At 42.9% G+C, this 14236-nt stretch overlaps 1 protein-coding gene and 1 long non-coding RNA gene across 2 annotated transcripts; one reads left to right on the forward strand and one right to left on the reverse strand.

Annotated features, from left to right (window-relative positions):
* The first annotated feature begins 4056 nt into the window (after positions 1–4056).
* LOC119323725 lies at positions 4057–13391 on the forward strand. The gene is made up of 2 exons (XR_005156478.1): positions 4057–4336; positions 12967–13391. It is a non-coding gene; the product is annotated as an uncharacterized LOC119323725 (long non-coding RNA).
* Positions 5052–8845, reverse strand: LOC119323724 (phytosulfokine receptor 1-like). Its single transcript, XM_037597428.1, has one exon. The coding sequence runs from the start codon at positions 8631–8633 to the stop codon at positions 5499–5501; it is 3135 nt and encodes a 1044-aa protein (XP_037453325.1). The 5' UTR covers positions 8634–8845; the 3' UTR covers positions 5052–5498.
* Positions 13392–14236: the final 845 nt, after the last annotated feature.

The following is a 14236-nucleotide window of genomic DNA, read 5'->3' on the forward strand; positions in this document are numbered from 1 at the left end:
TACTAGTGTACCCCTGACTAGTCTTTGGAATCATCTGAAAGATTTGTTTCTCTGGCCTGGTTTTCTTTGTGCTTTTTTACTTTGTTTTCTGACCGGTTTTTCTATTGGTTTTGTTTATTCTTCTTTCTTTTTCCTTTTCTGTTTCATCTTCATTTTTATTTATTTGTATTATTTTCTTATTTAAAAGTACATTAAATTTTTTTGATTTCACAAACTTATTCTTAAATGGGTCAATAGTTTTCAAAATCCATGAACTTTGTTTGAATCTGCGGACTTTTATCCAATTTCATTAATAATTGTTTCACATTCTTGAACTTTAGATGATCTTTTCAAATTTGTGAAAATTTCTTGAATTTGTGAAAATTTCTTGAATTTGTGAGTTTTTTCAAATTCTTCAATTGTTCTGAATTCGTGACCTTTTCAAATTTTATGAATTTTTTGAATTTGTTAAATGTTTTCTATTTGTGATTCTTATGAATTCATGATTATATTTGTATTCATGATTAATTTCAAATTGAAAAGTAATTTGAAAATTCATGACCATTTATCATTTCTCCATTCATCAAATCTAAAAAAACACTAGCCGTTTAAATTGTTTTTTGATAGGTAGCCCATTTAATTTTTTCAACCATCAAAGTCATAGCGTAGAAAACAACGGAGCGAGCGAAGCCAGGGCGTATGGGCGAAAACAAGCTGTTGGGCAGCGACCCAAGAGTGAGCGCGTGCGGAATCTACCGAGCTAGTGCGCGCGGGAGCTAAATCTCGCTTATAGTGAATAGTAGCTCCCCTAGCATGAAGCACCCCGCAGCTCCCTCGTATGGGCCAGCCGAGTAGCGTGTTTCTCGGTCATGTATTCGTCCTCAAGATGGTAATGGGCCGGGTCGTCCCGCTGGGTCACTGACCCGACCCAAAAAGTCGTGGCCAATGAGCCAAGTGGGCTGACCTTAAATGATATACGAGTCAGTGGAGCTGGCATCATGCGGCCCGGTGGGTCAGACGGGTCAACCCAGTCAAATCGCTATACACTACTCCCTTCGTCCTTTAAAGAGTGTACTTCTAACTTTTTTGGAAAGTCAAACTTTTTTATATTTGACCGTGTTTATATAATAATACATCAACATTTATACCATCAAATTAGTAGCATTAGATTCGTGATAAAATATACTTTCATCATATACCTATTTGATTTCACAAACATTGATATATTTTTGCACAAACTCGGTCAAACTTTGAAATAGTTTGACCCTCCAACAAAGTTGGAAGTATACTCTTTAAAGGACGGAGGGAGTATATAGTAGTTGTTGGCCGCCCCTGCACACAAATCGGATCTTGTATATGAGAACATATTTAATATGCGACGTCCCTATATAAGAAGCAGGCAGACATACAAGTGAATTGATTCTTACGTGAACTAGTACATGCATGCAGAAACAACTAGACCCTCATTCGTCTCGTTCACCGTCGAGCTCGCCATCCCCTCTTTGCTTCCCACTGGCCTTCCCGGTCTTCGAAATGTGCTCACTGAATTATGGATTTTTCATCTTGATATTGGGTTGGTCTCATATACCCAATGGGTCGATGGGGCCATGATTTTTTTAATGAAATGGTCTGACCCATGGCCTCACTTATTAACCTTGGGGCCACTGGGCCAGGTCCAAGGCCAGGTCCGGGCCGGCTCATTCCCACCTTGAATTCATCCGTTCGGTCTGATCGTTGCTATGTTTGTTCCTTTTTTATAATTTTTTCGTTTTCTTATACTTTTCTTATGCCTTTGTATTTTATCGACATTTTTCTTTGGTTTTGCTTTTTTTACTTCTTTTCCATTTTGTACTTTTTTGTTTCTTTCTTGGTTTTCTTGTGTTTTTCTTTTCTTTTTTTAACTGGTTCTTCTCATGTTTTCTTGTTTTCTTTTTTTTCCTTTTGTTTCTTTCTCAGCTTTCTTTGGGGGTTCATAACACAAGTCTATATTTTTTTGTATATATTGGGTATATTTTTAATACATGTTTAACAATTTTTAAATACATGATCAACATTTTTTTAAATATAAGTCTTGATGCATATTTTCTTTTTTGTACACATTAATTTTTTGGTATACAGCAACAATTTTTACATACATTTGAAAATTTTCAAACACATGACTACACTTTGCTTTTCAAATATATATTTTGATGTCAACTTTTTTTATACACATTGTAAATTTTCCATATATATCAGTAGCATTTTTTTAAACACACAATTAACATTTTTAGATACATGATTAACATTTTTTAGTAATTTTCATGTGGACTTTTTTTACATACCCTCTACATTTATGTGGACTTTTTTTACATACCTTCTATATTTTTTTACATACCCTCTATATTTTTTATGTGGACTTTTTTTACATACCCTATATATTCTTTGTAGACATCAAAACATAAATGGTATACAGTACATGTTTACAATTTTATAAATGCATGATTAACATATTTTCAAATTTATGTTTTGATGTCTACCTTTTTCATACGCTTTGTAAATTCATTGTATACATTAGAAACATTATTTTTATATGTGTTTACATTTTTTAAATACATAATTAACATTTTTTTCATTTCAGTTTTGATTTCTACGTTTTTATAAACATAGTACATTTTACATACACCTTTTCTATTTTTTTCTATACATTAGGAACATTTGTTTTTACATGTTTACATTTGAAATACATGATTTTTTTTCATATTTACGTTCTACTGTATATTTTTTCATATACTGTGGAAACGTTTTTATGCACATGTTTAACATTTTGCAAATGCATTAGTAACATTTTTTAAAATTTTATGTAATTTTTTTGCGTGATATATATATTTAGAGTATTTCATAATATAAACAAAAGTGAAAAAGTAAAAACGAAATAAAAATCATAAAAAGGAAATAAACAAACAAGCGCTCAAAGCCTAGAGCGTTGAGCCATCCCATTGGGGCAGACGCTTCAGGCGAGCGCTCCTGTTGTCTCGCTATATAATAGAGCCATGTGGTTGTTTTGGCAGTTCAACACGTTAATCAACAAGATCTGGGCCTTTGGTTATGTTGTGGGCAATATGGTGGCTGTGATGACATGCCATTCATGATGGCGAGTTTCAGAGCCTTCTACCCAATATGAGCTTCATCAATCGGTATCTTCAAGAGCGGAAATTGTCATGGTTTGTGTTTCCCTTGCATCAGTTTCATTGCCGAAGCCCCATAGATCAAGCAGATGGATTAAACCAGAGGCGCTGTGAAGATCAATGTTGGCAGTGCTTTGTCATGTAATGACAAGTTTGGGGCGGCTGCCATTGTTTGCAGGGATTCATCAAGATATGTTTTGGGCGCATCAGTTGTAACCTTCGAGGGTTTGCTGGATCCGGCTAGCCTTGAGGCTCAGGCATGCCACGAGGACCTTTCTCTTGCTCAGGAACTTAACATTCACAAGGTGGTAGTGGCCTCGACTATCTTGAGGTTATGAACAATATCAATAGAGGAGACGCTTCTATTTATGTGATAATTTTGAACGAGATCAATCATCGCAAGAAGGATTTGGGTGACCGTAATTTTTGTTTCGAGCACACTAGTTGAACTATGAAGCTCATGCTCTTGCTAAACTTGTTTCTAGAAGTTGGGCGTCATGTGTGGCTAGGGTTAGTGCCTGATATCATATGTATTTCAGACATTTTGATTCTTAAATAAAGTTCCTAGTTACCCTTTTTAAGAAAAACTATAAGTGAGGCATAGCCGCGCCTGTTAGTTGGCGCTAAAGGCACTGTAGAGGAGGTTTATGAGGAACCACCGCAGTGATGTTTCCGCCAAAAAAAAAAACCCGCACCAGTGATGATAAAGATATAAAGTGATAAACTACACAATATCGGGCCACCGGGCCACCTTTCTTCCCAGCATGGCGCAGGTTCTGCGTTATTCTGCTCCCATTCTGGATCGGGCTACATCTGGCAACTCGAAGAGTTGGGCTACAATCATCAGCCTGCACAAACACAACGCAGAGCATGGCGAGCGCCCTCAAAAAAAAATAAAAAAAAATCCGTTGAGCCCACTTCCTCCCCCCACTCCCCCAGCCCCCCAGAGTACCAGTTCAGGAGACGGCGGCCACAACCCCCGGCGGCGTGCGTGGTACGACTGTGACGTCAAGGGCCGTGGATAGCGTCGTCCCATAGACGGCGCAGTGTACTGCCGTGGCGGTGCAGAGTGGCAGGGACGTGCAATCTCCGGCTTGGGAAGCGAACTTGTGGTGCCTCACACGGAGGAGCTACCCATGCAAGCCACCTGTTCGACAGAGTGCCAGAGCGAAGGAATACCGCCAGCCTAACAGGTTTCTATCATAAACCTGCTTCCCGTTCCTCCATGCCTCTGCTTTGTGATTTTAAATCAAGCATCCGAGTTAAACAAAACTAGTGGAAACGAATTCTCGGGTGCAACGATTAACCAGGAGCGATATAGGATAGGTTAGACTGAGAAGCCTGGAGCCCAGGACTAAGGCAAGGAGCCAAGAACACAGGTTTTGATCTCTAGTCATTTATCTGAAACGCTAGTTAAAGAAACTGAAAATCGTAATTGTTATGATGAAAGTACAGTTCCGTACACAGCTCTACCATGTATGTATGTTCCTTTCATTTTAGGCAAGTCATCTTGACTATATTGTACTTTTTTTAGCAAGACTATATTATACTTTGCTAACACGCAGAATTCTTATTAAGTTCCAAAGCAATATAACAGTAACTTTAAGTTGGCTAACTGGAAAGATTGGTTAAGGTAAATGCAGGGAAATATCAAACATGTGAATTGTCAGCTATGGTGCAAATGATCCTTAAAACATCTTCCATAGCTTCATACAAGAAATTAGGACAAGATCATAAAAGACACAGATAACATTTGGGTGAGCTATCACAAAATCTCATTTACTCATACGGCATACAAAGGCTTTACTGTTCCTCATCTGTTCCAAAATATAAGGCACGTTTGACTTCTACGATCTCCAGTACACGACTTTGACTATAAATTTTACTTATGAATTGCTTACAAAATTAGTAAATGAACATATGGCACAAAAGTATTTTACAAGACAAGTAGAACAATAACATTTCTTACATGCTAAATCTGTATACTTCCATAAACATTAGTGGTCAAAGTTTTGGAATCTTGACTTTCCACAAATTTATGTGCCTTCTACTATGGAACGTACGGAGTATTAAATATTACCTCAAAGATAACTTCAAAGTTTTGGACGGAGGGAGTAGTAAGTTAGACTCCCATGAAGCACATCATATTCTTATGCAATAATCAGTCTATCTTACAGTGTTCACTGACAAAAATTATTCAAGAGGGGAGAAATCGAGTACAAGTATTTCCGTGTTGGTCACTGTTATTAAACTTCACTTTGTTGCTTTATTGCTAGCACAAACGCTGGCAGGCCATAACACTAGTTCATGGGCTGTGAGTTCAAGTATTTCCATGAAGGTCACTGTTATTGAGCTTCACTTTGTTGCTTCACTGCTAGCACAAATGTTGTCAAGCCATAGCACTAATTCATGGGTTAATGGTCTCAGTTTAGGTGACTCACTAATGCACAAACATGCAATATCAATCATCTTCATCATTTGCATCTCAAATTTCTTGTCATACATTGCACGGTCCAATACGTCGGCTTCACGGTGTTCTCCTTTCATGTGCATAACCCATGAGACCAACTCCCTAGCTCCCTTCCTCTTGCACATATCAACAGGCCTCTTTCCTGTTAATAACTCCAGAAGAACAATGCCAAAACTATACACATCACCTTTGAAAGTGGCTACTGAAGACTGGCCATACTCAGGGGGGATGTAACCCAGTGTGCCAACAAGGTCAGTTGTCACATGTGTATCATAGGGACAAATTAGCCGAGCAAGCCCAAAATCAGCCAATTGAGCTTCAAAATTCTCATCCAGGAGTATGTTGCTTGACTTGATATCACGGTGTAGTATGTGAGGTTCGCATGACAAGTGCAGGTATGCCAAACCTCGTGCCGCTCCTTTGGCTATCTGAAGCCTTCTCTGCCAGTTTAATCTGGATGGGCCATCAGGCTTTTCATGAAGCCAGTGGTCTAGGCTGCCATTCGCCATGTAAGAGTAGATCAGGAGCCTGTCACTGCCATTCCTGCAGTAACCTTGTAGAAGCACAAGATTAGGATGCTTAGCTTTTGATAAAGTTTCCACTTCTGCTTTGAACTCCCTCTCCATCTGGCCAAAATCACCCGACAGTCTTTTGATGGCGATCTTTGCTCCATCTGGCAATGTTCCCTTGTACACTAGACCAAACCCACCACAACCAATGATGTTAGCCTGATCAAAGTAGTTTGTAGATTTCAAAATGTCACTGATAGTCAATGCCTTGTCATCGTCTTCGTTCTGAAACAGAAGTACCAGTGACGCTGGTGCCAACTCGAATGCTACATTTGTATCCACAACAGCCTTAACTATATGATCCTGCCTTCTGAAGCTTCTCTTCAACGCAAGTACAACAGCAACAGACAAAACCATTGCTGCTCCAATTGCAATGCCAATAATTATTCCTAATATGAGACCCTTGTTCTTCCGATTTCCCGTTGCAGAGATGATGGGAGCATGATTCGACTGACATGGGGATAAGCCAAAGTGGGTGCCACAAAGGTTGGGGTTCCCCTCATAATCAGAACCAGTGAATGTTGAGAATTGCCCTCTTAATGGAACTGTGCCCATCAGATTATTGTATGCCACACTGAAGCTTGATAGAAAATTCAACTTTGTCAATGAATAGGGAATGCTTCCGGTGAGATTGTTATGTGACAAATCCAAGGATTCCAAGCTAGACATGCCTGATAGCTCATCAGGAATGATACCAGAAATATTGTTGTTGCTGAGGTCCAATACATACAGGTTCTTGAGGCTCCCAAAGCCCGGCAATATGGCACCTATGAGCTTGTTATGGCTGAGAATTAGAGACGGTGGAAAGCTGCTAACCTGTTTGTACTGCAACCCTTTGCCTGTTTTGTTCCTTTTAATGAAGAAAGGAAAATAATCAGTCTCTGTGGATTGCTGTGATTTGTTGAATGTAAGAAGTCCCTTCATGCTCGAGAAACTGTTTGGTATTACCCCTGTAAGTGAATTGTTAGAAAGATCCACATAGAATAGAAACTCGAGATCACCAATCCATGCAGGAATATCCCCAGACAGTTGATTCCATGACAAATCTAGGACCTTCAATTCTCTGAAATTAGCTAACCATGGTGGTATTGCTCCTGAAAGATGGCTATTAGCAATGGCAAACACCTGGATCTTATGAAAGCCATGTATTCCAGTCATCGGCCAGGCCTTCCCATCATGGAAGTTCTTTGTCAACACAAGGCTTGTTAGGCTTGGACAATCTTGAAGGACAGATAATGCCGAGGAAACATTTGTGAAGCTGTTGTTCGAAAGTGAGATGTAGGACAAAAACTGAAGCTTTCTAAAATCAGCTGGTATTTCGCCACTGAGGTTATTTGTGCCAAGATTTAGGCTTCTGAGATGATGGCAATCTGACAAGCTATCAATTGTGCCAATAAACTTATTTGTCCCAAGGTCAAGTGAGCTCAGTTGTGTCATCTTCAAGCAATTGAGGTTGATCCTTCCATTCAGTGAATTGTTCCGCAAGTACAACATCTTCAATGATGGTGATTGAGACAATGAAGCAGGCAATGGGCCTCTGAAGAGGTTGGACTGTGCAGAGAAGTACTCTAACTTGCCAAGCCTACCAAAAACATCTGGAAGGTGTCCAGTGAAGGAATTAAAAGAAATGTCCAGCTGAGCAAGGCTGGACAGATTGCCAAACCTCGGGCTCATCCTACCAGTGAGCTGATTCTCCTGCAGAGACAAATTCTTCAGAAATTGCAACTTGAATATGCCGTCTGGCAAGCTCCCGGAGATGCTGTTGAGCTCGGCATATAGCTCCTCGAGCTTTGTGCAGTTTCCAAAGCCTTCCGGCAGTTCCCCGGCAAAGAGATTCGATGTGAATCTCATCACACGGATCACTCGAGATGACTCACAGATGCTTGAATCAATCCTCCCGGTGAACATATTGTAGCCTGCGTCGAACACCGTGAGCTGCGATGAACCATGGAGTGTGGGATGGGTGCCGCTGAATGAGTTGAAGGATATGTTGAAGACCTCAATCACCGGGAGCGAAACGTTGGCCGGGAATGTGCCAGAGAGCTCGTTGTTGCTCACATCGAGCCGCTGCAGCCGATGGAGCTGAACGAGGGGTGCAGGGATGGCACCACGGAGGTTGTTATCGGAGAGGTTGAGCCACTGGAGATGGCCCAGTTGTGCGAGCGAAGGTGCCAGCTCGCCCTTGAGTTTCCTGCCATGGAGGTCCAGCCTGATGACCCAGCCGCCGGCGTCGCATGTGACCCCCACCCATGCACAGCAGTTGGCCACTTCTGAGGTCGTGTTTGAGAGCGTCCAGCCGCTGATGCCTCCGGTGACACCTCTCAGGAAGCCTTCCAGTGCACCATAATCATCTGGGTTGCAGGAGCTTTGGTTGAGAAGCTGCACGGACAAGCACCACAGGATGAAACAGCTTGGCCATGTGGCAGTGCGTTGCATCAAGAGATGCCCCATTGATCCAAGAAGAGCTATGCTGATGCTCTTGAATGGGGAAGAGAAATTCTTGTTTGTTGTGTTCAGGAGCTATGTGATACCTAAGCCATTTGGCCCCAAGCAACAATGATGGCGGCAGCGAGGGATGAGGGAGAGAGGTGAGGTGCGAGACGATAGGACATGATAGCAGGAGGTCCGGTGCGTGCTCCGGTTTTGACCTGTGATTGTGCAGGCACTCGGCCGTGGGAGTCGTGAATTTTCTTGAGGAAATTGATTGTCTCTGTCAACTTGCTAGAGAGATCCACGGTCGGAAATCTTTTGACTTGCGTTCAAAGTTGGCCTAACCGTCCTTTTCATCCTCGCTTTCCTTCTTCCTTTTGGCTGTTTTCTGGAAATGAATCTAATAACCAGCGTGAAAGCAGACCGGTGAAGGATACGGCCTGCATACAAAATGGATATTGCTAGATTTTCGAAGAACCAGACTGACTAGTATAACGCCCGTGCGTTGCCACGGGCTCTTCAAAATTTATAATCAGTATCTTTCATTTATTATCCCCTCATATTGGGTGATTATGGGGTGCTCTAATTAGAAACACAACAATTAAATATTAGGAAATTTCACCGAACGAACAACAACGAATAATACGATATCTATCAAACGAATAAAATGAGGTCATATTTTTGGTCCGTCATGCACTTCTGTTGAAAAGTGCCTATCCCTTTTAGAATCAACCCACTGTTTGCTCGCACGCAAAAAAAATACATCTCTAAAGTTGGGAACCGATCAGTGCCAAAAAGAACTCAAACTCCTATCCAATCTCGACTTCGTGCTCTTCCACTTCCATTGATAAAGATGGGACGTCAAGGATTTCATCATGATGACCTCGAGCAGCCGCCGACATCCCTCCCCACATCTACCCCTACCCCCTGCTGCCGCTTGCACTGTCCTTGCTCCTCGAGGGAGCTAGGGACACAATGTTCTCTAGGATGGGCATGACCAGATCCACGAGGAGGCCACATTCTTCCATGGGAACCCAACCAAGCACACCACCCTCCGCAACCATCCAATCCCAGCCTAACAAAGTCAAGACCCGCCATCGATCCACAAATCAGGCTCGCCGCATCCAGGTTCACTGCAAGTCTGCGACGAGTCTGTAGTCGACATCTTGACTTTGGCTATCTCCACGGAAGAATCATCGGATCCTGCTTACTTTTACCATCACTTCGTCTCTTCCCAAGGCAGCGACACCACCCAGCCAATCACCACCACCGCTTGCGGCTTGCCTACATAAAATCATGAGAAATCCCCACGGCGGTGCTGTAAGATCACCTTGGCGACCTCGACAGTGACCGACTGGTCTAAGATCTAAGCTAGCCGCTCTTTGTAGAAACCAATAGAAGTAGGCATGTGACTCAGATTTGTTCTTTGGTGTGCATGCGTTTCTTGCTGCCCACCAGCTCTTGTCTATAACTCGCCTATCTCTGTACCAGCTCTTGGTCTACAACTCGCCTATCTCCATGCTCGAGACGACCAAGCTCGATGCGCAAGCCGCATACGTCTGCTAGAGCTATATCCAGGCCCTATGATTTTTGGATCACTGGCACTATGGGTGCCAGGACCGGAGTCGCCCTCATCCACCAAGTGGATCAAGGAGGCCCACCACCTAGACTCTACATCGCAACATTTTGTGTTTTCCTATAAAAAGTAAAGAACCTTCTCTAATAAACGTAAATATAACCTTTTGGTTTTATAGTCTCAACTTTTCTACACTCCAATACCAGAAGGATTTCTTGGTTTTATTTAATGACCTTCTTGAATGTCATTCACTTAGAAAGGTAGTAATACAATCTGTGATATTAAGGCAAATTATTAGTCATATTAAAGTGCAAAAGGCCCTATAGGAGTCAAAGCATGACTTTTATGGTTATACTGTAATTTGCAAGATCTGAGATTTATGCAAGTGTACAATTAGAGAAGAGCCAATTAAATAGATTTTCACATTCAGAATAGTACGATTAGCAGTAGCACTTCAATTTTTTCATGTTTGATCAGCTTGCTAGGTGGTTATCACTAAGCATGTTGGAACGATGAGCATAACCTAACTTAGTTCAGTACGTGTTGCTGCAAATTAGTTCAGTACTTACGAAGCTGTTGCTAATTTCAATGCCTGGCTGTTGCAAGTTTCTAATGAAAAAGTACTTCAGGTCAAAGGTCAGAGAATATACACTTTTGTTATCATGGTTGTTTCCTTATAGTGAACAACTTTGATCACCACTTCAGCAGCTACTATCTATAAGAAGACATTAGCTAAGTAGATACAGGCAAAGAAAGCATGTAGGCAAAACCAGAATTAAAAACATCCTTCTCAATGGAGCTCGTGCAGTTCGGAAGACCCTAATCATCGATGAGGGACCCCTCCGATGATAGCATGGCGTGACAATTGCCGTCAATGACGACACCCAAAGTACCTTGCACAATCCATCGATCCAGTTCGGAACAATCAAGAACATACCTTGCAAAGTGATGTGGATCTGAAGCAGAGGTGGGAAGGTAAAGGCTCAGGTGAGGTGGAATGAGACGTTGATATAGAAGTGCACGCATGAGAATAAGGCGGTGCCCAGGATGGATCTCCATCGGAGGAGGCCGGATCCGCTGGGGAGGAGGTCGCTGTAGTACCTGCCATTTGTGCGATGGATCACGGGGCTGGCAGGCAGGGGGAGGGGATAGGAGGGAGCGGGTGGGCTAGAGCGCAGATGGCGGGTGCCCCCGACGACGGCTGGGAAGGATGGTGGAGGAGGTGGATGAGGATGGCGGCGGCGGTGTCTGCGGTTGCGCCTCGTCCGCAGCCGTGCTGGTGGTGGTCGATGCGAGAGCCGGATGGCGTCGGCCAGAATCAGGCAGGGGCGACAAAGATTTAGAGGAAAGAGAGAATGGAGGCGATGAGCGATGGGAGGAAGGGCCATCGGCGATTGGGGTGGCCTCAGATCCGCCCTCCGTGGCCGCCTATTTCATGGGACGAACACCCGTGCTCACCGTCGGGCTCGCCTTCGGCCGCTGCCTCGCCGACATTCACGACATAGAGCCCCTTCCTCCGATCCCATTTGCCAGGGAGGCATCGCCATCCTTCATCGCAGAGAACGAGTCCACACTGAGATCCCAACCAGATCGTGATTGCGCCTCCCCAAACCGCAGCGGCACATCCCACTCCATCAACGACCAACCTATATGAGGCGGAGGGTCAGTGTAGGACGCGAGCGCCGTCACCATGGACGTGGGGGACGCCGTAGGTGGGAAGGAGGCGGCGACGGCGTCTGTGTCAGGAAGATCGCACGACGGCAGCGGTGTTTACTCGAGGGGATCGAGAGGAGCTGCGTTTGGTGCCGGTGGGTTCTTTGGTGCGTGCGTGGGGTTGGAGATTGTGATAGGTGATCAGGTGAGGGTGTGCCATACCTGGATCGATAGCCTTACCATACCTGGTGGTAATTTAAATTTATTACCATATTCGATATTTCCCGAGTTATGGCCTTACCATACCTGGATTGATAGCCTTTGGGGTAATTTAAATTTATTACCATATAATTACCATATTCAAAATTTCCTGAGTTATGACCTTACCATACCTGGATTGATTTATTACTATACGTGGATTAATTATGATTTATTACTATATGATTTATTACTATACGTGGATAGCCTTACCATACCTGGTGGTAATTTAAATTTATTACCATATTCGATATTTCCCGAGTTATGGCCTTACCATATCTGGATTGATAGCCTTTGGGGTAATTTAAATTTATTACCATATAATTACCATATTCAAAATTTCCTGAGTTATGACCTTACCATACCTGGATTGATTTATTACTATACGTGGATTAATTATAATTGATTACCATAAATACGTTGGGTATTGCCGGTCAGACGAGAAAAAAGAAAAACCGGTGGGAGGGGCTGGTGGGAGGTGGGACGAAGAAAAACCGGTTGAAAATAAACCGGTTAAAAGTGGGGGGACTATTCAACCAATTCGTCCATTAGGAGTAGAGATTATGCTTCTCCATTTGTGCCTTAATTTGTGCCTTTGGTTAATCGTTCACTGTTGAAGATACTACTGCGCAACAAGTGCTCAAAGGGGCAGTCTAAACAGGCAAAACAACATTGCAAATATTAGCACTCGAAAAATAAAATTGCAAATAGGAGGATTACATTTAGTGGACGCTGGCATGGACGTAATACCAAAACCGTGATCAATTTGGAATGCTTTTCATAAGATATTTATACGAAGATAGCTAGTTGCTATACTACTTGCCAGGCTTGTACATCCAAAAACTGAAGGATGGTTGGTTGTGGCAGGAGAGTCAACGGCCAGCGGCAAGCTATGCATGTGCAGCCGCCGCTTTCGGCCGGGCCGGGCAACGCCCTGCCGTGCCCGCCCGTGAACATACACAGCACGGCATGGCACGGCTCCAAAAGCTAGGTGCTTATTGTACGAGACAAAGGGCTGGCGAAAATTCTACTCGTGCTCTGCATTTTGGTCTATTTTATCAGGCTCTCAAGTCGACGGCTGATAAAATCTGTGGATCACGCTCTGCACTGCGTTGTTGGTGAGAGCTGGATTTGGGCCATCGGTTTAATGCTATCAGACTTAGTGTCTACCCTAAGAAAATAGAAAAAATTCCTTATTTGACACCGTAATTAAACTTTATGCCCTATTTGTCATCGACAAATAATTTCTTCCCTGTCTAACAATGATTTTAAATTCTATGCATTTTGTAACACTTATGTCCATTTTAAGTCTAAATAAACCTAAATGAACCATTTTACCCTCATGTGGTATGTTTGTGCGCACGCGTGTGATGTTGTGTGTGTGTGCGCGCGCGCGTGTGTGCTACTGCTGTGTGCGCGTGCGCGCCTGCTGCCTGTGTGTTTGCTACTGCGCGTGTACGTGTGTGCGCGTTGTAGCGTGCCTGTGTGTTGCATGCGTCTGTGCTGTTGTGTGCGCTGCTACGGGTGTGTGTGCTGCGTTCGTGTGTGTGTGCGCGCGCTATTACTGCATGCGTGTGTGCTGCTGCCTGTGATTGTGCTGCGTGCGTGTGTATTGTTGCGGGTGTATGTGTTGCTGCATGTGTGCTACTGCCCTCACACTGATGTTGTGTATGTGTTCTATTACTCCACGCACACACATACCACATGAGGGGTAAAAGGGTCTTTTGAGATGTCATTTAGGCACAAAATGGATGAAAGTGTCATAAAAGGCACAAGACTCGTTGTTAGATAAGAAAGAATAATTTTTCAGTGTCAGAGAAGGAAACGAAATTTAAGATAGTGTTAAATAAGGAATTGTTTCAAGAAAACACGGACATACGAGGCCATGTGCAGTTCAATTTACTAAAGCAGTGTCAATTAATCTCTACTTCTATAAAAGACTCAGTTGGTGATGATGATGCGTCTGTCACCCGTCTTTTTGACCACTAGATCTGCATCTATTGTGATGTAAGTTGGAGCCTTTTTGTAACAATATCCCATTTATGTTCTAGTTTACAGAAAATCCCTTAGTATCTTAAAACCAACCACATTCCTCCCTTACCTCATCAAAACAGTCCAAAAAATATATTTTGAGTGA

The sequence above is a fragment of the Triticum dicoccoides genome, chromosome 6B (assembly GCF_002162155.2).
Source record: "Triticum dicoccoides isolate Atlit2015 ecotype Zavitan chromosome 6B, WEW_v2.0, whole genome shotgun sequence".
NCBI lineage: Eukaryota > Viridiplantae > Streptophyta > Magnoliopsida > Poales > Poaceae > Triticum > Triticum dicoccoides.